This window comes from Meles meles, chromosome 3 (assembly GCF_922984935.1).
Source record: "Meles meles chromosome 3, mMelMel3.1 paternal haplotype, whole genome shotgun sequence".
Taxonomy (NCBI): domain Eukaryota; kingdom Metazoa; phylum Chordata; class Mammalia; order Carnivora; family Mustelidae; genus Meles; species Meles meles.
Window position 1 is genome coordinate 87,752,463 of NC_060068.1, and position 24,267 is coordinate 87,776,729.

A 24,267-nucleotide genomic window follows, 5' to 3' on the forward strand; every position below is an offset into this window, starting at 1 on the left:
AATCGGGGCGCCTGGGTGGCTCAGTGGGTTAAAGCCTCTGCCTTCGGCTCAGGTCATGATCCCAGGGTCCTGGGATCGAGTACCTCCATCGGGCTCTCTGTTCAGCAGGGAGTCTGCTTCCTCCCTCTCTCTGTCTGCCTCTCTGCCTACTTGTGATCTCTGTCTGTCAAATAAATGAATAAAATCTTTAAAAAAAAAAAAGAATCAATTTGGGGAGTAGTCAAAATTTATACTCGGATTTGTGACTGCATAGGGAGTCAGCACCCTTAAACACCTTGCATTGTTTAAGGGTCAACTGTACTTTAAAAAGTGGCAAGGAGCGCCTGGGTGGCTCAGTCAGTTAGACATCCAACTCTTAATTTTGGCTCAGGTCATGATCTCATGGTCCTGGGATCGAGCCCCACATGGGGCTCCATGCTCAGCGGGGATTCTGCTTAAGATCCTCTCCCTCTCCTTCTGCCGGTCCCCTTAACTTGTGAGCATGAACGTGGTCTCTCTCACTCTCAAATAAATAAACACATATTTTTAAAAAGTGGCGATACATCATCAGGTGTCTATATTCCCGTACTGGTTGGAATTTCAGTGGGCAACTGAGTCCTGCATTTGAGAAATTGAATGGCTTCCCTTTTCTATAGTATCTTAATATATACAATCTTTCCGGGCAGCAACACAACTTTCAGTGGACTCTGAATATTTTCAGTGATGGAGGCCAGGGACAGAGAGTATGGATGAATGAAATACAAATAATTTTTTTTTTAATTTTTAATTTATTTGGCAGAGAGAGATCAGAAGTAGGCAGAGAACTATGGGGAGCCTGCTTCCTTCTCTCTCTGCCTGTCTCTCGCCTACTTGTGATTTCTGTCTGTCAAATAAATAAATAAAATCTTAAAAAAAAAAAAAAAGAAGTAGGCAGAGAGGTAGGCAGAGAGAGAGGAGGAAGCAGGCTCCCCGCTGAGCAGAGAGCCCGATGCGGGACTGATCCCAGGACCCTGAGATCATGACCTGAGCTGAAGGCAGAGACTTAACCCACTGAGCCACCCAGGTGCCCCAAAATACAAATAATTTTTAAAGCTTCTAGATTGCTAGAAGCTTTACAATCTACGAGCTTTACAAGATAACAACTAGAAATTAATAAATGAAAAACAGCATAATGTCATGCCCAATCTGTTTTTTATTTTTGTTCAGCTGCTAACTAGAGTAACTTCATCAGGAATGCGTTAAGAAAACTGTGAATCAGAGTTAGCTAGGCTCCTTTTTACCAACCTCGGCACTCCCCACTCTTCCAGTCAATCAATCAATCAAGGAAAGAACACATTTATCCAAAACCAGGGCAGAAATTCCTCTCCTACCATAAAGAATTAGGATCCTGGGTGGCTCAGTGGGTTAAAGCCTTTGCCTTCGGCTCAGCTCACGATCCCAGGGTCCTGGGATAGAGCCTCACATCGGGCTCCCTGCTCAGCAGGGTGCCTGCTTCCCTTCCTCTCTCTCTCTGCCTGGTTCTCTGCCTACTTGTGTGTCTGTCAAATAAATAAATAAAATCTTAAAAAAAAGAAAAAAAAAAGAATTAGGATCCTGATATGTGCCCAAAAGGCAAACACACAATTGATAAAATCAACAGCTTGAGAGGAAAATGGGGTAATAAGGATATGAGGTTAGGAGTGAACTTTCAAACACTCTGCTAAATGTATGAAACCTGATAAAAATAAGGGAAAACATGCTCAGCGAGAAAATGAGACATTTTATATACTTCAAGTATAAAAGGAGAGCATTAGTTGTCTTAAAAGTACCTCAGGCAGGGGGCGACTCTGCTTTCGGCTCGGGTCGTGATCCCAGCATCCTGGGATCGAATCCTGGATTAAGTCCCACATTGGTCTCTCTGCTCAGCTGGAGCCTGCTTTCCCCTCTCTCTCTCTGCCTCTCTGCCTACTTGTGATCTCTCTGTCAGATAAATAAATAAAATCTTTAAAAAAAAAAAAGGTACCTCAGGCAGGAGGTACTTTTTAGGGTCTCACATCACTGTGACTTGCACACTGAGAAAATGACTTGGCCTTGTTAGAGATAAAGTTCTAAGCAGCAGTGTTTCCCCAAAATCCGGATCTCCATGAAAATCTTCATCTTTAAGGGCTAGCTGTGAATCCAGAGTTGCAGAGAAACATGAAGAGTTCAAGAAGGCTGAGGACAGCTATGGCAAAACCTTGATTTATCCCACGAAGCTGCACAAAGTATGTCTTGCCTACAGCACCAGGTGCTGAATCTTAGTCCTGCCCCAGCAGCTGGGTAAATGCCCATCATCCCTCCTCTCTGGCCGCCCCTATACGGTCCTAAAGCAGCCTCACCCATCTTGGCTTCCTCCCTATTCACTGCCTTGTATAGGACAATCAGATGCTAAAAGGATCGGGAACCCACCTATGAAAGCAATTCTCTACTTTCTTGCTTCATACATTCCTCAAGAAGTCAAATATATGTTGTCAGGCAATTTTTCATTCCTTAAACGATTAAAAAAAAGTTTCAAACTTTCTAATTATTGCTCACACACCCCTCACTGATACACTCCCAGTCTGTCCACATCCTTTCAGTTTTGTCCTTTTTGTTCACTATCAACGACACACACCACTGACCCAAGGAGAGTCCATGTCTGATTGAAGCTAAATATTAGTCCGTTTTGGAAAGTCAAATAATTTTCCCTGGTGTCAGCTGTATTAACTGTATGAGAGCTACACTTCTTATCACTGATAAGGCACGTTCTTTTCTGTTTTCAATTCAACTTTCTAAAACAATGGTAAAAAGCAATGAAATGCTCACATCAGTGTTGTACTGCCAAGACAGGGATGCTGCTGAAAGTCAATGTTGGCTGGCAGAAAATGGGTATGACTAACACTGTCTACACCATTAGGAAACAGAGTTCTGAGTAAATAAGGGAGCAGTTAAGCAGGATACAGTTTCACAATCTTCTCTTTGACTTCATATAGAAGGTGCCTTAGGGGGAAAAAATGTCATGGGGCACAACAGATTAGTCCTTCTTTAGGTCTTGGGAAGAAATTCTCCTTTCTTCCTTTTCCTTGGACCAGTCTTTTCTTCCTGAGATACTGTGCACTCTATAGGGCAGTGATTCGGGTTCCTATGGAGAAGATCTCTGGATCAGTTAGGATTAGGCATAGCTGTAACTGCATATGACTGGTAACCCACATATGTGGCTTAAACAGAACAGCTTACTGCTTTCTCATGTGAAAGAGGTTCAGGAGCCCAGAATCCAGTGTTGGGAGTGGCTGACGACCAGATGGTCAGACTCAAGCAACTTGTACCTTCCAGTTCAACCATCCTTAGTAGGTAACTCTATCCTAATGGTCTCCTCGGGGACCAATACGGGTGCAGGAGCTCTAGCCAACACAGATGCATTCCACACTGGAAGGAGGAAGTAAAAGAAAAAGGATTCCCACAAACTGTGTATCTCTTGAGCAACTTTAACTTAGATCTCCCCGGTCAAAATGTAATACCACCGTAACTCTATCTAGCTGTGAGGTAAGAAGTCTTGTTAGGCATAGTCACTTAATTGAGCACATTACCACTGTAGCATAAATCACAGTTTTATCTGTGAACCAAAACCGAATCATGGATACTGTGCACACAGCTGGATATCTCTGTCAGTGTCTCTGCCAGTTTTCATTGTGGGCATGAGCCTTGTCTTGAGGGACTCCTTGAAGCACCTGAAGGTCCAACCTTGTTCACTAGACATCACTGCCAAGGATGGCAGTCCCCAAGTAGGGAAGAGCACACTGGTTCCGCGTGTCCTTTGGCATCTTCCCCCAAGCACCCTGACACGGCAGGGAGAAAGCCATCAGTGCCTCCAGGCCTGCCCAGATGCCTACCCCCAGCTCATCTCAACAACATACAAGGCAGTACTCTAAAGGTACATCCTGAAAGTTAAGACACCAGATCACAATCATCAGAGAAACAATGTGATAAACCGTGAGAGGTTTCCAGGTCCATCCACAGAGGATCACTTCACAAGTAATGGAGCAGAAATAGCAAAAATAGTATCATTTGCCATCATCTAAAGTGGAACTGATTGGATTTCAACAGATGACTCTAATGAGGTGTAGAGGAGAGCCTGGACAGAAAGAAAAAGGAAGAGCAAGGACCAACTCCTACTTCCTGCTGACTTTGTTCTCTGCTGAGTACACCCTTCGAATGCTCTCTCCCGAACAAGTAACTTGTCTTTGTTTCTCCAGTCAGAGGAGTCCAGAAAAAAGGAGGGGGACATTGCACAGACTACAACAAGCTCGAACTGGATAGCACTTACTGGCTGGGGGAATCTGCCTTCCACATTTGAGCAGGAGGAATAAGAACAGAGGGGCTTTTTGAATTGAACTGCACACCTCAGAAAATACTTAGTCCTAACCCTCAGTACCTGTGAATGAGACCTTTATTTGGAAATGGTGTCTTTGCCGATATCATAAGGGTGAATCCTAACCCAATGACTATGCCCCTATGAAAGGGGAAGACTTGGACACAGGAAGAGTCATGCACACAGGGGAAATGCCAGGTAACGTTGGAAGCCAAGATCAAGGTGATGCATGTACAAGCCAGGGAGCGCCAGAGTGTCAGCCAACCACACGGATCTGGGAGAAAGACCTGGAACAGATCCTCTCTCATAGACTTCATGAGGAATCAACCCCACAGATCCCTTCATCCCTTACTTCTAGCTCCTGGAACTATGAGATAAGAAGTTTCTATTGTTTAAGCCATCAAGTTTGTTTGCAGCACTGGGTGATGGCCACCCCAGCACACTCATACATGGTATGAGTATATGACTGGTAACCCACATATGTGGCTTAAACAGAATAGCTTACTGCTTTCTCATGTGAAAGAGGTTCGTTCAGGAGCCCAGAATCCAGTGTTGGGAGTGGTGACGACCAGATGGTCAGACTCAAGCAACTTGTACCTTCCAGTTCAACCATCCTTAGTAGGTAACTCTATCCTAATGGTCTCCTCGGGGACCAATACGGGTGCAGGAGCTCTAGCCAACACAGATGCATTCCACACTGGAAATCCTTTTTCTTTTACTTCCTCCTTCACATCCACTCACCTCTGTGAGCCTGGGGCAAAGCTCCCTTTCTCTCAAGCGTCCACACCTCAAGCTACTTGTCAAGGGCCACCATTTTCCATGACCATCATTTATGTAACTGAGGCTCCAGGGATGCATGTTCTGCATGTTCTACAGGGTGGTTCAGGACTGTTCACCAAGACAGTGTGAGAATGAGGGGTAACCACAGGACCCTCCACCCTAACATGGATCACCTACCACTATGACTGAGACAATGAGAAGTCAGACACTGCACAATTGGATATCTATGTGTCAGAGTCTGCTGACACTATACCAAGAACTATACCAAGAGGTAACTGCCAAAGGCTTCTGCAAAGACAGAAATATCTGAGTCAAAGAAAGAAATGAGAGCAAAGGACCATGCACAGAAGGCCCTATTATCACTTCTTGTGATGAACAGGTTCACATATGAAAATGTATTCTCTTTGTCAATTTCTCTCAAACATGTTTCTCTGCTTCCATAACACCTCTCCTTTCTCTCTCTCTCTCCTGGCCTTTCTGTCATAGCATGGGGCTGGAAGACATTGGAAATGGAAGAGGCTGAAAAAGCTGGTGAAGAAAGCTAAACCTTTTAATAAATAGAAGTGAACTGGAGGAAGTCTCACTTCTATGCATATCCACTCTCTTTTATGGTTTTTAATGAAAAATATAGGAAGGGAATAGTATAATATACCCACCTGGTTATCAACAACTATTCAACTTGACATGTCAAAATAAATACTGTTGAGGCCCCTGCTCCCACTCCACGATCTTGGTTCCCTTCCTTCCCTGAAGAGGTAACCACCATCACAAATTTGGTCTTTATTATTCTCATACACGCTTTTACACGCTATACTTCTACCACAAAAACAACCCACCTAAAATGCTGGTGTTCTTTGGCCACATACCCACTTGTTCCCTTTTTTTCCCCCTCTCTTTTCTTTCTTTCTCCCATCTATCAGAAGAATAATTATCGGATAAATGTATTCAAAAGGATGGCAGTAATAATCACAAAGAGCGATTTTTATTCCTATCAACGAATATCTATTTTATTCACTTGTGTTGACTTGTTCCCTCCCCCACAAATCTGTGATATAAGGAAATCAAGCCAGAACAGGGAAGTACACTTTGAATAGGTGTCTATTTCTCGCACTCAATTCAGATTGGTAAACGGAAGTGGCCATCACTTACGCTTAAAATTCTCCTGGAGGAAAAAAACCGAATGGATAAATTAGAAGTTAGGATAGTATTAAATTTATATTGCACTTTTTAAATTTTTTAATTTATGTATTTTAGAGAGAGAGAGAACGCGCAAGCAGAGGAGGAGGAAAAAGAATTCCAAGCAGACTCTGTGCTGAATGCAGAGCCTGACCTGGGCTCATTCCCAGGACTCTGAGGTCACGACCCAAGCTGAAATCAACAGTTGGACACTGAATCGAGTGAGCAAACCAGGCGCCCCTTGTACTTCTTGACACAGAGGACTAGAAAAACACTGAAATATTAATCAGCAACTATTTCATCACTTTTACCTGTTGTCATAAAAGACTTAAATGCAAACAATGAAATAACACTGCACTAGACACAAATAAATTAAGCTGACAAGTCAACATCTACCATCATATTTGGAGCATATCATGTTCTTTTTTTTTTTTTTTAAGATTTTATTTATTTATTTGACAGACAGAGATCACAAGTAGGCAGAGAGGCAGGCAGAGAGAGGGAGAGGGGGAGAAGCAGGCTCCCTGCTGAGCAGAGAGCCCGATGCAGGACTCGATCCCAGGACTCTGGGATCATGACCTGAGCCGAAGGCAGCGGCTTAACCCACTGAGCCACCCAGGTGCCCCAGCACATCATGTTCTTTTTAAAAAAAGGATTTTATTAATATTTATTTGAGAGAAAGAAAGCACAAGTGGAGGGAGGGGCAGAGGGAGAGGGACAAGCAGACTCCTTGCTGAGCATGGAGCCGGACTTGGGGCTCGATCCCACAACCCCATGATCACAACCTCAGACAAAGTCAGATTCCTAACTGACGGAGCCACCAAGGCACCCGGAGGAGCTCAGCACATTCTTATTAGAAGCTGGAACAACTTAATGTAGGAGTTCAGGAATTGCTCAGTCAACTAAGGGGTTAGTCAATGAGAGTGTTAAGCAGCGGGAGAAACAAGGGATTTAAAAACACACAAAACAGTATCTACAAATATTTGTGGCACAACTCTGACATGCCAGTCATGGTTCTAGACACCAAGGATACAGCAGGGACCCAAACCTCCTGGCCCTAGGGAGCCTCCACTCTAGCAGGACAACGTGTACAAAGGTACTCTAATGATATGTCCTGAGCAACTCTGGGAAACCCCCCCTAATCAATGAATCACTCCACAGACCACAACTTGGCTAAGGAAGGCTGCAGTGCTGGTTTTGAGGGAAATCTTAAAAAGCCCCAAGTGTTAGAGCAACACAAAGAAAAACCATTCTACTCCCTAAATGAATATGTCATCTCTTTGTTGACTACGGGAACCTATTAAAATGTGTTGTGGGAAGTGATATTTCTGCACATAAAAACTAAAAGCTTCCTTGAACCTAAACAAATACTGCCAACAGCTGCAGGAAAAATGTGAGCGTTTTTGAGTTTTCTGAAATGAATTACAGAAAGTAAGGAAATGCCTCAGTACCTAAACAAGCATACATGACCATGAGTAACAGCCCAGCTCGTGGCTCTCCTGACTCTTCCGCTCAAAGGCACAGCAAATGGGCCCACATTTGAGCAGAGTACTCAGCTCACCTATGACTGGTCAAAGCTCCAGAAAGTACTTCCCTGCCGGAAGCACCAACTCTTCATAAATTAGCATAACCAAGAATCAATCATCATCAAGTAATGAGGAGTTTAAAAAGAGCCTGAAGAGAAAGAGACAAAAATGCTTTCAGGGACTATCTTTACATGGTGAGATTATGGATGAAAACTTCTATTCTTCATACTTCTCTACTTTTCTACAAGGAAAGAATAAGAAAAAAGGATAAATGCTTTATGATCTGAGAACTTTCACAGCAAAATAAAATGCTATTCCATTTCTTAAATGCTAGGAGCCTCTAACACTGTAGACACCTAAAGGAAAAATTATTTAATGCATCAAAAGACACAAGTGAAAGCTACGTTCGCTGCTTTTTAAACTGTCTTTCCTTTAAGTGATAAGATAAGGGGTAATTTCAAATGCATCTTCTCCCGGCTGTATTTTCTAGTTTTACGATGGTCACCTGTCTGACTAATAGTAAGTATTATTTTCTATAAAGACCAGTTGGCTATAACTTATTAAGATATGACAAATTATACATTATTACTCAAGAAATGGACAATAGGAATACACATATCAGTTTCAGCCATAGAACAGTTCTTGGAAATGCCTCCAGGTTTGAATTCTTTCCCTCTTTACAAGGACCCAGGGAAGCTCAGAGAGATTACAAAGCACCAACTCTTCATAAATTAGCTATCTCCATGGAACAGCAGTCCCCCGTCTTCCGCCATCACTGCTCTGTCAACATATCAACACCATGTCTGATGAGTCACTGACAGGAGATGGCAACAGGGAGAAAATGGAACAGGAAGGTCTGGTTCTCAGGCCTCTATCACATTACATACATACATTGCAGGATTGACGTGTTTTCTGATGATAGAAAAACAACCGAACTCAGGGCCAGTTCCCTCTTGATGACAGGTTTTTAAAGCTCATCTTCGAGCTTGCTTCTGCTCTGAACCCCATTTCCCAATCATTGGACAGTGGGTGATGAAGGCGGAGAACAATTTGTTACATCTCTGAATGCCTCCAGTGACAAGGCCAGATTCCATCAGTCTTCCAACCAACGGTCTGAAATATACAGTACTGGGCTCTTAGGTTAAGGTCAGTGCTCAGGGTCGCAAACACGAGCAGAATAATTTCTACAGGGACAACAAAAAAGAGCCAGGGCTCTCCCCTCCTCAACAGAGTCACTTACAGAGAAGCAGGATGGCAGTGGCCCCAAGGCAGAGGAATCTTGGGGTTTCTGGTGGGTGCAGATTCAGGATACAGGACTAGCAAGCCAAAAACGAGAAGAGAGCCTGAAGTATGTGAACTGCAGCCTCACTAGGTACCTACAGTCCTCAGAGCACTTCGTCACTGGCCCGTTTCCTTTCTTTTTCAGGCAGGTCTCCCAATGGCTGGCTAGAGAGATTTTTTCCAGCCTTCATTTTTAAGGCTTCTGCTGCCAACACCTGTCTCAATTGTCATTGGCTGACCCCTAAAGATGGGCATGAGATTCCTCAATATTAACGGACCCCAAGAGAACAATTCTTTCTGTCAGGCTCACATTGGGTACGAAAGCCTTCAACTACCTGGCATTTCTTTTAATCAGTTATACTGCTTTGGGGCTCATTTCACAAAGCCATCTGGCTTTGCAAATATCAATGCAAAGACTATGAAAAAACCCACTTTTTATTGTGGCCCTGCAATGGGGAGCAATCTACTTCAAAGTATGTTAAGCTCCAAGGGTTCTGGTGTGGAAATAGCTGGCTAAGATTCTTCATTGTTCAGACATCCAAGGAGCCTGGCCCTCTAGAAGATAAAAGGATTCTTCTGAAAGCACCATGTAAAGGAAAATATTTGTTCAGTCACAGTGTCCCTACAAATGTGATCTTATGCTCCATGGCTGGGTGTCTAAGAAGATGAAAATGAAGGGGCCTTAACAGATCTGTGGAGACCCGGTCAGATAAATTAAAGGTTGGGGGACATGTGCTATCCTAAATTGGAGAATGCTGAGGTGCCCTCCTTCCTGTGAATATTCTACTCATTCTTACAACATGTTCCATACCTCAGGATGGCATTAAGGAGAAATGCTTTTTTTTTTTTTTCTACTACTGAATACAGGTGCAATTATATATATATGTATTTTTTTCAACTGCAATTATATTTAAAATATCTTTATATTCTACTGCTTTGAGAGGTTCACTTTTGAAGTTTTCTATTCATAAATTTCAATAGTCCTACCCCTCTCTAAGAGATTGTAAGCTGGCCTCAGAAAAATCCTATAGCAGAAGAAGGTACCAATGGAGGTGGTTCTTTTTTTTTTTTTTTTTTCCTTTTTCCAAATAGCTATTCCATTCATTAGAATTTGAATGGTAGCAGAAATGACAACAGAAAACTCAAGGAGACTGACATTCCAACATTTAGATGTACAAAAATATCGTGGGGACTAATAACGGGGTCAGATTTAACGTGTCATTTTAAAAGTCATCCTGTGACATAACTTAAATTGGAAGTTAGATGCAGCTGGCAGTACGTGTTCCCCAGCTCATAAGAGGTTTCCCCAAAGCAGCAGCTTTCCTCTTTAAGGCACAGAGAAGAAGGGTCATTGACTACTGACCCAGGGGCTTGACCTGCATAATGGAGCAGTCTCAACACAGTTCTCAAGGGTGAAATGCCCTGACAGCAGAAGGGACAGGTGCTTACGTCACACTCACAGCTGATTTATAATTTCTGCCACCAGCCCAGGGACAGGGTGGGAGCTCACTCCTAAAGACATAAATCTTCTCTGATGTTACTACACTTTACTAGCAACAGACCTGTTTAAAATTGAAGCAATATGGAAGTCTCACACTTTACACTGGATCTGTTGCATCAATATTTTCTTCCACCTCCCATGTGTGGAAGGTTTAACATATTCTAGCAGTAGACTAAAGCAAAATAAAGATGAGAAACTGGTGATACTCTACTTGGAGATCATTTCAGACAGTGCCAAACCCATGAAAGTGATATTCCGTGAGGGTAAGATTTTAACAAGAACAAGAGGATCGGATTAAATTACTCCAATGGTATGTGAGGTTACATTCTGCCTTGGTCACTTGGAGGCAACCTTGGCAAATCTTAAAGTGAAAATCTGCACAAAATATTTACCTTGATTCAGGTTTAATTTCTAGTTTAAGATTTTTCCATTGTTTGAAAGTACAATATCACATAAGGTGTTCTGTTTCAATGTGATCTAGATTAAGAATGCCTATTAGTTAAGGTGGGTTCCGGTTTACCTCATCTCATTAGGTCCAGGAATGATATCTGCAGGCTTCGGGAATATTGCTTCGAACCCAATACCTGCGATGCTCTGGGATCTATGTCGCTGTTTTTTAGGGCAGCACAGGAGTACTATCACTGGCTTCACATCTTTTTATCAAGTGCAGGGATTCCAAGTAACCCTGGTCAGTTCATTGAAATCAGCAGAGGTGATGTACTCAATACAGTGTTGCAGATGTGGGGGATTGTCCTCCTCATTCTTCCTGTCCTGTGAGCACCACTCTGATTTTTCTGGTTCTTGTGTCCTCCCCATGTCGGATTTTAAGGCCCCTACTCAGAGTGGCTTTGTGAACACACTGTTGATATACTGTGGGAACTGTGGTTTTTCTGGCTTCAAGAAAAAAACTGATAAACAGTCATTCCAACCCCTGACCAGAGATGGTGGTTTATGTTTGTTGTTTATGCGGTTTATTTATGATGGTTGTTTATGTGTGTTTGACAAACACAGAGAAGGGTTCTCTATACTATTTTATTTATCCGTTTATTTATTTAAAGATTTTATTTGTCAGAGAGAGAGAGAGTGAGTCCGCAAAAGCAGAGGGAACAGCAGAGACAGAGGGAGAAGCAAGCTCTCCACTGAGCAGAGAGCCCAATGTGGGGTTCGATCCCAGGACTCTGGGATCATGACCTGGGCCAAAGGCAGACGCTTAACCGCCTGAGCCACCCAGGTGTCCCTCTCTATCCTATATTAAACAAATTTTCCTAAGCCTCTAGGATCAGGCCGCCCTAGAGCTACTTGAAGTCTTAACTATTTGACATTAGTTTTGAAAACAATTCCTTTATTATTAACCTTATCATACCCTTACTTACTGTTTTTGTTTTGTTTTGTTTTTACTATGCTTTTCAGTTCCTGCAATAGCCTGCATATATTTAAAAACAAATTTGTCGGGGCCCCTAGGTGGCTCAGTTGTTAAGTGCCTGCCTTCGGCTCAGGTCATGATCCCAGTGTCCTGAGATTGAGCCCCCAACGGGCTCCCTGGTCAGCGGGAAGCCAGTTTCTCCCTCTCCCACTCACCATGCTTGTGTTCCCTCTCTTGCTGTGTCTCTCTCTGTCAAATAAATAAATAAATAAAAATCTTAAATAAAAAACAAATTTGTCTTGGGGCGCCTGGGTGGCTCAGTGGTTAAAGCCTCTGCCTTCGGCTCAGGTCATGATCTCGGGGTCCTGAGATCGAGCCCCGCATCGGGCTCTCTGCTTGGCAGGGAGCCTGCTTCCCCCCTCTCTCTCTGCCTGCTTCTCTGCCTACTTGTGATCTTTGTCTGTCAAATAAATAAATAAAATCTTTAAAAAAAAAAAAAAAACAAATTTGTCTTAAAATTAACAATGTAGAATTTATATCCATGATTTAAATATTTAAAATATAGTCCAGTGATATCTTTTTAAGTTTACATTTATCAACTGCCAGTGTTGATCCTGATTAAAACTTGAGGACAGGAAACAGAATCTGAGTGGATTAAAATACAGTCTCTTTGGCAACACCAGAAACATGATAAGCCTTTTATTTAGCACTGTTTATATCACTTGTTACCTATGACAGAACAAGATCCGGGGCTTGGGGCTTTTGGTAGGCTCAGCTTGTTCAATGGCTTCTAAGTACCATTTCCTCTGTCACTGAAATTTCCGCTAGAGCACTGCAGAAGAAATTCCTTCAGTTTGGTTTATCTGACATGAACAGCTCTACCCCCCCACACCCTGTTGAAAGCATCCTTGAGCTTTAGCACAAAACAAAAATAAACAAATCCATTCTGAAACCAGCCAAATGTTCCCTACCCCAATCATGGCTGCCAGTTATATTCCTGAAAGAGTCTGGTTGACCTTTAGTGGAAAGTAATATTAGAGGCCAGAAGGCAGGGACATGAAGTGCCTGCAGGATGGTACTGGGTCTATGAACTGGATGGCAGCTGGGAGCTAACTGTTCATTACCTTTAGAACAGAAGAGAAAAATTCCACTTGGCTATCTATGATTTAATAAAGATTCAAAGTTCACATAGACGGTTTAAATTTAACTCTAACTAAACTAAGTCCTTTTTTTGGTCTCAGTGTGAATAATTTAAATGAATTCCCTCTCTCTTTTCTAAATTACTGCCTTTAATATTCATACACATGCCCAAAATTGCCATACCAATTAATTTATTTGAATTATAATACCATTAAAAGTACGAAGAATCTCATTTTTTTAAAACATAATTGTTTTTTGTCCAAGTATTTCATTCAATAATAATCACAATACATTAATTATTTTACCATTTCATTTTTGGCTACAGAACAAATGGTTTTTTCTAATTACTTAATGAAACATGGGCGGACTCTACATGGGGAAGTCCCTTTGCTTTCATAAGCAAAATACAGACCTTGTATGTGTTTGTATATATATTTATCTGTAAGACAACATTACTATTATTTTTATCACATGCAGTTTTAGTGTTTAGCTATAATATTTCAAATCCCCTTAGAAAAATACGAAGTTATTTAGTGTTTTAATATTATAAGTAAAGTTTTCAAAAAAGCAACTGAGAATATCAGTGAACACAATTAAGTTATTATCACAGTAACATAAAGTTGAGAAGTATCAAAAACATGTAAAATATTAGACAACTTTACCCAAAATTTCAGGTGTGACAGTTTCTTAGGTCAAGATTATTTAAGGTTAGAAGAATGAAATCATAAAAGATTGCAAGATACATGGTTTGTTATGTCCGTCTACAGTTCTTTCTTTACATTATTTAGATAGCCATCAACCAATCCAAGTCTGAGTATATTTTATAGTTTGGCACATAAACAGAAATACAAAGTATTACAACATCACAGTCACTGAGGGCATTCATTACTCTAGCTTTAATGCAATAATCTAATTTTTTGATAGATTTCAACATGTCATTCCTGTAACCCCCATTTCTCCATTTTGAGGTAATTGTACAATTATCACAGACACAAAGTAAAATCACATTTAAAGAATCAAAAGTCACAAAAGAAATAGGTCCTCAGTTTATCAATAAATTACTATTTTCCAATTAGTAATACCAAGTGAAGAGATCCCCAAACTGAGAATTACTAATTTAATTCTATTTATTATATATTGTTATATGACCTTTTATATTCAAGACATTTAAGATAAAATTCTCCAACTTTAAGTTTTAAATCTAAGTATGGAAAAAACAAATGGCTAAAAACAACAATGAAAACTATGAGAAGACCAGTGAAGGACAACTTACCAGACATTACAACTCCCTAGAAAGCCACTGCATTCAAAACAGAACGGTGTTGGCACAGAAACGGATAGGGATCAGAATACAGAGTCCAGAAATAGATTCAAATATATATGGCATCCTTATATGTGGCAAGATAACATTTCAATCCCATGATAAAGGTTCTTGTAATAACTACAAACTAATAAAGACAGAATCCTACTTTGTATCATGTACAAAACTTAAAAATTGCAGTCAGATTTGAAGGTTTTAAAAACTGGGGAGAAAATGGAGGAAAATATTTACATGACCTCAAGATACACACACCACCCTGAACAAAACATTATATCAGAAGCAATAAAGAAAAAGACAGACATATTTGATTAAATAATAATTAACAATTTTCATGTGGCAAAAGACATCCCACACAGAGAGAAGAACGATAAAGATATATTTGCACACATATAATCAGGAATAACATTTCTAAAACACAGTAACTCTCAGAAAATACAGAAGAAACACATTACCAAGCAGAAAAATGGACAGTGGAAATGAAGATGAAGTGAAGAAAAGAGAAATTCATATGGATGATACACATATGAAAATATTCTCAACATCAACAGTAGTGGAAAAAAAAGGTAAATGAATGATCAGGGACGATTAGATTGGTAAGAATTAAAAGGAGCCATGACATCTAATGCTGATGAGAATGTGGGAAATGGGCACTCTTACGCATAAATATCATTTGCTATTCCTCTGAGGAAAATAATTAGCTTTATCTGTTAAAATTAAAAATACACATACCGTTTGACCAAGCAATTCCACTTCTGGGAATCTATCCTATAGAAGAAAAAAAAAAAGGACCAGTATGTAAGGACACAGGTACAAAGATGTTTACTGCAGCATTGTTTGTTGTGTGGCAGAGGAAGAGGGGGGCTTGGAAATCGCATAACGCTCAGTGATGGGAGAAGCAGTTCAATGAAATGTGATATATCTATAATATGCAATTATTTAAAAGAACAGGATAAATTGGTAGATGCTAACTTGGAGGTAATGAAAGCAAACTGGTAAGGCGAGAAAAGCAAACTGAGGTGCCATAATCCCATTCTTAAAATGGCAGCCACAGCAGCAACAGAACAGCATGTGTGAGGCACTCACATGCACATGAAGGAAGGCATGGAGGAATACAGACCAGACTGACACCTACCTACGGCTCGAAGTGTTAACAGGGATTAGAAGGGAGAAGGATTACTCACTTTCTCTTAGTGTATTTCTGTGCTAAGGGCACCATGATACTCTTAAAATTTTCAAAAATATATTTAAGAAACAACTATTAACTCTTATTAGTGGTAGTAGAGCCGTATTTCCAGACATTCATCCTCAGTAAAACAGTAGCAAATAACTATTCCTTTCTTTGATTATGCCAGTCAACACAGTATTCATGTTTAATTGCTTGCCCAGTCACCATTCCATCTCTCTCCCATATGTCTGTTAGCATGTGGTTTGGGTGGGTCAGACTCCCAGGGACACCTGAATGGTCTAAGGTAATTCTGTAGACAAGAAACACAATTGGAGCCGCTTCTACAATTTCAATTTTCTAGTAGTCACATTTTAAAAAATTAAAAAAAAAAAAACAAAACACATGGAAGTATTTCCAATCACGTACTTGCATTCTAACTCAATAAATCCCCAAATATTACTGTTTCAACATATACTTAACATACAAAATTATTAATTAGCTATTCCACATTCTTATTTCTTTTCTCAATTTAGACAAGCTGTATTTCAAGAGCTCAATAGCCACATGTGGCTAGTAGCTACTGTACTGGATAGCATGAGTCCAAGTTAATGGAAGAATCGTTTTAATGTTACCATATTCAAGGGGGACATATAATTTAAAATGGTACACTTAAAAAAAACAACAACTCATCATGACAGAAGAAGAAATATCTTCTTGTGACGAGAATGAATAAGAAAAAAAGAACCCTGAAAACTACTAGCAGCCATGTGTGACCTATGAAGGAAAGCTCAAATGGGATGAAGGAGAAAATGGGTCCTGTGTCAACACTGAACCTTGGGATCAACCCCTGCCAGAAGCCTGGCCCATTTAGTTACATGAGCTGGTAAAGTTCATTTATTTTTTTCAGCCACTTTCAGTGAATTTTTCTTTATGATCTGCAATCAAAAGTATCCCAACTGAAGGGCGCCTGGGTGGTTTAGTCGGTTAAGCATCTGCCTCCAGCTCAGGTCATAATCCCAGGGTCCTGGGATCGAGTCCTGCATCAGGGTCCCTGCTCAGCGGGGAGCCTGCTTCTTCCTCTACCCTTGCCTCCCTGTTCTTGATCTCTCTCTCTCTCTCACTCTCTTTCTCAAATAAATAAATAAAACCATAAAAAAAAGTATTCCAATTGATACTCATCTATGGCCAACGCCATATAAACAAATAACTTTTTCTTAAGCAAATTAACTGAGATGTTCAACACTTCTTCTATTTATCTGCAGTCAAGCCATGTTTTTGTTAAACTAGCTTTATTTGGTAACATTTTTAGATATTTTCTGGAAATATGCCTGAAGATTTCCACAGACTAATTCCTCATCATCCAGAATAACTGTCCATGGTTACTACCCAACAGAGTAGTTCTCCTCAAGACAATACAGACAAGAGGAGCCAAAGAAACCTATCAGTTTCACTCTCACTCTACTCTCTTTTCTAGTCCTTCCTCCCCAGACCAACTAAGTTGGTTCCCCAACTTGAGCACTATTGACATTTTGGGGAGATAAGACTTTGCTGGGGAATGTGATTTCCCTGAACATTGTAGAATGTTTAGCAGCATCCCACTAGATAATAAAAGAAATCCCACTCTCCCAGTAGTTGCAACAATCAAAAATGTCACTAGGCATTGTCAAATATCCTCTTTGTGGACAAAAATTGCCCCTGGCTGAGAACTACTGTTCTAGATCAACCACCAGTTCAAGTGCACAAGTAACCTTCATTGTTCTGTTAGACTGAGTCACTGCAGAAAATATTAAAGTTTGTTCCCTGTATCACAAGCTTTCCATAAACACATGAGGTTCTAGAATCCCATCTGTTCATGTCTTCCTCCTCCCTTTCCAACTACGCTGACCCTGAGCTTTCCATTATATTCTTCTTTCCAGAAGAAATGCACCTACTTCCCTCTAACTTCAGCTTGAAATAATTACTTGACTGGTTTCCAGAACAAACCACCCAACCATTTTTCTTGGGCTTCTCTGAGGGGATTTTTCTTATAAAATATTTGCTCGCTCATTTATAGTCATTCATTCCTCAATTAAGACTCTGCCAACTATGCCACCCAGCTCCTCCATCAGTCCATGTTGGCGGGCAACTCCACCCCTGTCTCTTCACACTGTAATAACTCACATTTTATCCTTCCTAATCCATCTCTAAGACTACAGTTTCACTGTAACCACCACTGGAAAACTTCACAGCTTCTCAAACTGATCTACAAAGTTAATTCAATTCCAGTAAAAAAATCTCAATAGGTTTTTGTTTTTGCAGAAATTGACCAACTGATTCAAAAATTAAAGAACCTAGAATAGCCAATACAATTTAGGGGAAAAAAAATCAAGATGGAGAACACTATCTAATATTTAAACTTAGTATAAAGCCACAATAATCAAAACAATGTGGTATTGGTATAAAGACAAATAGGTCAATGAGAAAGAATGTAGCCTATAAAAAGACACATACAAATAAAGACAACTGATTTCCAAGAAGGATAAAAAACAACTCAGGGGAGAAAGATGATTTGTTCAACAAATGGTGCTAGAACAATTAGATACCTACATACAGGAACATGAACGTCAATCCATATTTCACCCATACATAAACTGAACTCAAAATGGATCACTTAAATTCATGACTGTAAAATTCAGAACTACAAACATTCTAGAAAATCAACAGGAGAAAAGCTTTGTGATCTGGATGAGGCCAGGAGGGTTAACCACGTTCATTTAAAGGAAAAACTGATGACACAGACTTCATCAAAGTTAAAAACATTTGTTCTTCCCTCAATGCTGTAAAGAGACTGGAAACACAAGTCACAAGTTAGGAGAGAATTTACCAGTCATGCATCACAGTGTTATCCACAATGGCCAAAAACTATCAGCAACCCTAATGTCCATGAACAAATGGATGGATAATCAAACTATGGATAATCAAACTGTACGCATTCAATACGACATTACTTAGCAATAAAAATTCATAGATGAATCTCCTAATAACTAAGCTGAGTGGAAACGAAACAGAACAAAAAACGGTACAAACAGTATTGTTGCATTTATTGAAAATTTTAGAAAATGCAAACTAACCTTTAGGGATGGAAAATACTAAGAATTGCCTGATTTGGCATGGTGGTGGGGGTGGGGGCAGCGGTGGAGGGAGTCCTAACAGACCAGTAAGAGGAAACTTCTGGGCAAGACTGTTTCATTCCCTTGATGCGGTGGTGGTTTCACAGGTATATGACAAAGTTTATGAAATTGTGCACTTTAAGTGCAGTTTATTGCATGCGAATTGCTCTTGCATAAAGCTGTTTGTTTCGTTTTCCTTTTTAAAGGTGTTGACAGGGGTGGGGCACCGTTAGCTGTTGGGGAAAACATTAGCTGCTAGATCACGTAGGGCTCTACTGCCCTTAGCGCAGGTGAAACTAGGTCATGCTACATGGAATTTCATGAGAAGAAGCTTTTCTGGTGTGTTTTGCGTGCTTGTTTCATACTGTTTTAAATTCTGCTGTGGAGTAATACAAATGAAATCCATTTCGTTGGGTACTTAACATCATACAGCTTAGGTGATGTTAAATGGGAGCCTCCAGGTATGTGCTGGACAGAGAGAGATCTGACAGAGCCTTAAGAAGTCCACTACCTTTACTGTAACTCCCCTTTTAAGTTATCTCCCCAAACAACAGCCACCATGACTGTGCCTCCTGTGGTTTTCAAGATACGTCTGACCAACATCTCTCAGAAAAAGGGAAAGAAAAATGAGAATAAACCAAGTGGCCTGAATTCTCAAAGATAATAATTAAGTAACATGCTTTAACCAGATGTTTGATGACAGTGTTTTTCCCTGCAATTCTATCAGAATCAAGTGCATTTACATACAAATTGATAATACCTTGGAATCCCACCTGAAAAAAAACAAAAACAAAAACAAAAACCAACCCTGTTCCCCTAAGACATAAAACCCATGTACTGATCTATTAATTCCTTTTCGGTATATGATGTCAAGTGCGTTTAAAAAATTATACTCTATTGCCTCCAAATGCTTCTTTAATCCACAAGGAGTGGTTTTAGCATTTAAACTAATCTATCTTAGACATAAAAAAACCTTCTGCTTATTCTCCCAGATAATTGATTCTTGATTTGTTAAGATACTAAACACTATGCTTTATACCCTGAAATGCCAAACCCCTGGTGATCTCACTCATGTGCCCCATGCAGAGCAAATACCACTTCATGCCTCAGCACAGAGGCCACGGGGAGCTAAGAAAAGAACCTCCCCCGCTTTGTCCTGCTGCCAGCTCAGAGGGATGGTCCCCACTGTCCCCGCATTAAACATTACCCTTTGCTCCACAGCAGCTACAGAAGGAAGTCATATGGTGCCAACTTCTCAAAGCAAATACCCCTTTCAGTTCTTGGAACATGAAAATAAACCCAAAAGATAAGCTCTGCTCAAAGCTGGCCTAAGGAAAGGTACAGACCACCCCCAACAGTCACATGAAAAGACAGTGCTGGAAAATCAGGGTTTAGTAAGAGATTGGCACCCAGGGCTAATGGCATTCCTGTGTTAATCCCATCGATCTGGATGACAAACCGAAGTTAGAAATCACTTTTCCTATACAACAAAAGAGCACAAGGCATACGCCAAAGTAATATTTCCTAACAGAACAAGAACACTTTTCACAGAAACATCTACAAAATATGCAAATATTTCTTGAAAGATTTTATAGTTGTAGAATAAAGGCATTTCAAAATCTTTCCCTCAATATAATATGCATATTTGAATTTATTATGATTACAAACTTCATTTAAAAAAATAAAAATTTAGCCTTTTTTGGTAGCTCAAATGGATGTCACCTAGTTCCATATGCAAGTAAAATTCATAGAACAGGTGTGCCTGGGTGGCTCAGTGGGTTAAAGCCCCTGCCTTTGGCTCAGGTCATGATCCCAGGGTCCTGGGATCGAGCCCCACATCGGGCTCTCTGCTCAGCAGGGAGCCTGCTTCCTCCCCTCTCTCTGTGATCTCTGTCTACTTGTGATCTCTGTCTGTCAAATAAATAAATAAAATCTTTAAAAAAATTTTTTTAAAAATTCATAGAACATACTTAAGGAAACTCTTCCCCCTCATTAGAGAACTCTCTGCATAGAATTCCTTATGGTACTACTCAAAAGTTACCTGGGTGGCGTAAGAGGTAAAGCAGAGCCCAGAAGGCCATGGGAAGAGATGTGTCCAGCTGCTGGCATGTTCTATCGTCTCATCTTATGTTCCACAACCTGAGCGTGCAGAGGCCCCCTAACTCATCCAAGGAGAGGGGACTTTATCGAACAAAATGTGAGAAGTCAATGCACGTGTATTCAGATGAAAGAAACGACCCACCAGGATTCTCAGAGGGTGAGAACCCTATTGCAGAAAAACAAAGAGGGAACCCTCAAATAACTTCTCCCCATGTGGAGGTTGGACAGTCTGCTGCCACAGAGAGTAAAAGGGCAGGGAGCTGAATTCTCCGGCATCAGGAATAGCTGAGGAAACAGAAGAGATTCTAAGGAGAAACATCAAGACACACGTGCGATCTTGCAGCTACCACCCACCTCTCCGAGATCCCCCTCAGAGGGCCTGACTCACTACCACACCACAGGGTACTGAGGACAACAGAGGACTTGGCCACTTGGCTCATGTCTCACGGAATAATGGACAGCACTTACTGCAGCTGGGACTGCTACACCACACCAGCCAGGCTCTCCCCAGTCTCCAGATTAGTCCGACTAAACCTTGGTCCCTGGCAGTTCTGGGGTGTACCTCAAGACCTTCCCTTTGGTTGCAGTTCTAAGTGTGAAACTCAAGAATAGTTGGGGTTAAGCTTTCCAAAATGTTCCAAGAAACCAGGACAAGCATGGTGAAGGTGGGCGTCTACCATTTATTTGATCCACACTGTGGAAGCCAATGCTAAAACTCCTGTCTTCCAGAACAAAGCACACCCATTTCCTTGCTGATTATGTCTTTCCAACTCAAGCACACTCTTAAAAAGGAAAGGCTGCTTTCCAATAGGTAGGAACCCTAAATTCTGGTCACAGTTCACAGTCAAGGAACTAGCCTAAGCACGAGGAAATCTCAAATCCTTTGTGTTGTTAGTTCCACACTTCTTAAATAAAGGTACGTCCAGTCAGAGTTCTGTTCAAGTTTCTTCCAGGTATGAAATTCTGACTAAAATTTTTGGTATGGAATAAATAATAGCCTGCTTCATTTTCTTCAACACCTGTCTACCCCAAAACACAATTTTAAGAACTGAACTGTATAGTATGCTGGGGAAAAGGATAGGCAGGTCTAGGGTGAGGGCTTATTCTGAAAGAGGGGCCACTGAGCACACAGAGTTCCCTCATAGCCTGATGACACAGAGCCAGAACATGTGTGGAGTCCGTCCCCACAGCACACTTAGAAACCTCCTGTTACCAGGTTTGACCATCATGGGATGCAAGGGAAAGATCTACCCAAGGCTATGGGGCCAAACGCCCTCTTAAAAAGCTCACCATTGACAAAAGCTGGGAAAAACCCCAGCTCCTCAGAAAATGCTCTGCAAATGATCTGGCTTTAAAGGAATTTTCCCAGCCTGCTTTGCAGTCTTTGGTCTAACTCTAGAGAACGAAAATAAGGGATGGGGGAGGGGATGGCACAAGAAGGGCTTAACTGCCGGTACTCTTTATTTTACAGAACACGTACACAGTACTTAAAGTAGACCACACACTGTTGTGAACACTTTACAAATATTAGCTGATTTAATTCTCAAGACACTCCCCATTTTACAAATGAGGAAACAAAGACACCTAGAGGCTCATGACCTTCTGAAGGTCATCGCACTAGTTAAATGGCAGAAGTAGGATTGAAACCCAGGCAGTGTGTGTGGCTCCTCAGTCCATGCTCTGAAATGCCCGCTGAGGAACAGACCTGAAAAGGTGGCTTTTAGTGAGAAACCAGAGGCAACCACCCACTGGCCTCAGGGGGTTGCTGTACAAACCTACACAAGCCTTGCAGAGTGAGGAGTGCTCACTGAAAAACTCCCCAAATTCCTGTTTGATTCAGTTTTGTTAAAGAGTTATTCTGGCAAAGATGAAGTAGAGAACTTATCCTCTGGCCTTAGAGGTATCCAGAAATCCACTTTGCCACCATACACACCCTGAAGCTCTAACAACACTTCTCAACATGGGGGGTGGGGGGCATTTTAGGCTCACACAGAGAACAGGGTGAAGGTCTGACAGCCTCCACCCCAACACACCCAGATTCTAATCTGCACTCCCAGGTGTGTTTGGAAATGCACGTGTATTTTGAGAACCCTCCCTAGGTGACCTAGCCCTTCTTGCCTCGGAGCAAAATTAAGGTTTTCCTACAATTTTCTAAGGTAAGAAGATCAATCCTACTTTGCTTCTACCTGGCAGGTCTCCTCCAGCTCACTTCAGGGAAGATGAGGATAGGCATAATAAAGGATGCTGCAAACACATGCCAAATACCAAGCCAGCTCTTCGATGAATATATAAATGCAATTGACATTCTTTCACAGGCTGCAATCCTTTCTTTACTCTCAGGATATATTACACCATTCTCTTTTGATATAAACATGCCACTTTAAATGCTAATTCAGATGCAACACTCAATTTCTTCTTCGTTTTGTTTCTGGGTTTCTAACATTAAAAATAACATTGAACTTCCACTGGGCTTTGACAAGAGATATTGTGAGTTTTTGCTTCCATAGATATGGGTGTGGGAGGGAAGAAAGTACTAAAAAGGAAGCTAATTTATTTTAAAACGCATCCAAATCACAAGTGTGGTTTACACAGCCTTTGGTGTGCTTGAATTAAGTCCTTTCCCTCCATTTCAGGAAATGTTGCCCTCACCTTGCTGAAAAACTCACAAAAATCTAATTCAACTCCATTGTGAAATGAAGGTGATTCCCTCTCCTTGCAGTCTAGACTGAAACTACCTGTTTCACTCAAACTATTTTTCTAAACAGTTCGTCAAGGGAGTACACTCTGGCTGAAATACAACCAGTGGGAAAATAAGCCTTCTTTTCGAAAACCAGACATTTCTACACATGCCAAGTACATTGTCCCAAGCCTACTGAATTACACAGAGGGCCACTTTCCAGCTGGTCTCAAAACGAGAAATTCCGGGGCACCTGGGTGGCTCAGTGGGTTAAGACACTGCCTTCAGCTCAGGTCATGGTCTCAGGGTCCTGGGATCGAGCCCCACAGCAGGCTCCCTGCTATGCAGGAAGCCTGCTTCTCCCTCTCTCATTCCTCGTGCTTGTGTTCCCTCTCTCGCCGTGTTTCTCTCTGTCAAATAAATAAATAAAATCTTAAAAAAAAAAAAAATACAAGAAATTCCAACCTAACCCTGTACCTTCAGTTCAATATATCTATAGTGAGACAAGCCACTTTCTACGTCCAGCAGGCCCAGTTCCACCCAGAACCCTCCGACAACCCTCAGGATCCTCTGCCTCCATTGTCCTGACCACCCTCTGACAACACTCTCTCTCTGCTGCTGACTCATCTTCCATCCGTTTCCTGCCCCTGCCCCAGAGAGACAAAATTAGAAAGAAGGGAAGTCAGTCTGCCACTCATTCCTACGTTCATTAACTTACACATGGGCCAAAACAGTTCTTGAAG

General features: G+C 41.2%; 1 protein-coding gene across 9 annotated transcripts in view; it reads right to left on the reverse strand.

Annotated features, from left to right (window-relative positions):
* MAST4 (microtubule associated serine/threonine kinase family member 4) overlaps window positions 1-24,267 on the reverse strand; it is a 558,512-nt gene that overhangs the window by 244,723 nt on the left and 289,522 nt on the right. For 5 of the 9 annotated variants that reach the window (XM_045999071.1, XM_045999067.1, XM_045999070.1 and 2 more), the window contains one exon: window positions 15,163-15,198. The exons of the other annotated variants lie outside the window; for them this stretch is intronic. In XM_045999071.1, the coding sequence (XP_045855027.1) occupies window positions 15,163-15,198 (36 nt within the window). The remainder of the gene's footprint in view (window positions 1-15,162; window positions 15,199-24,267) is intronic. 9 annotated transcript variants of the gene reach the window in all.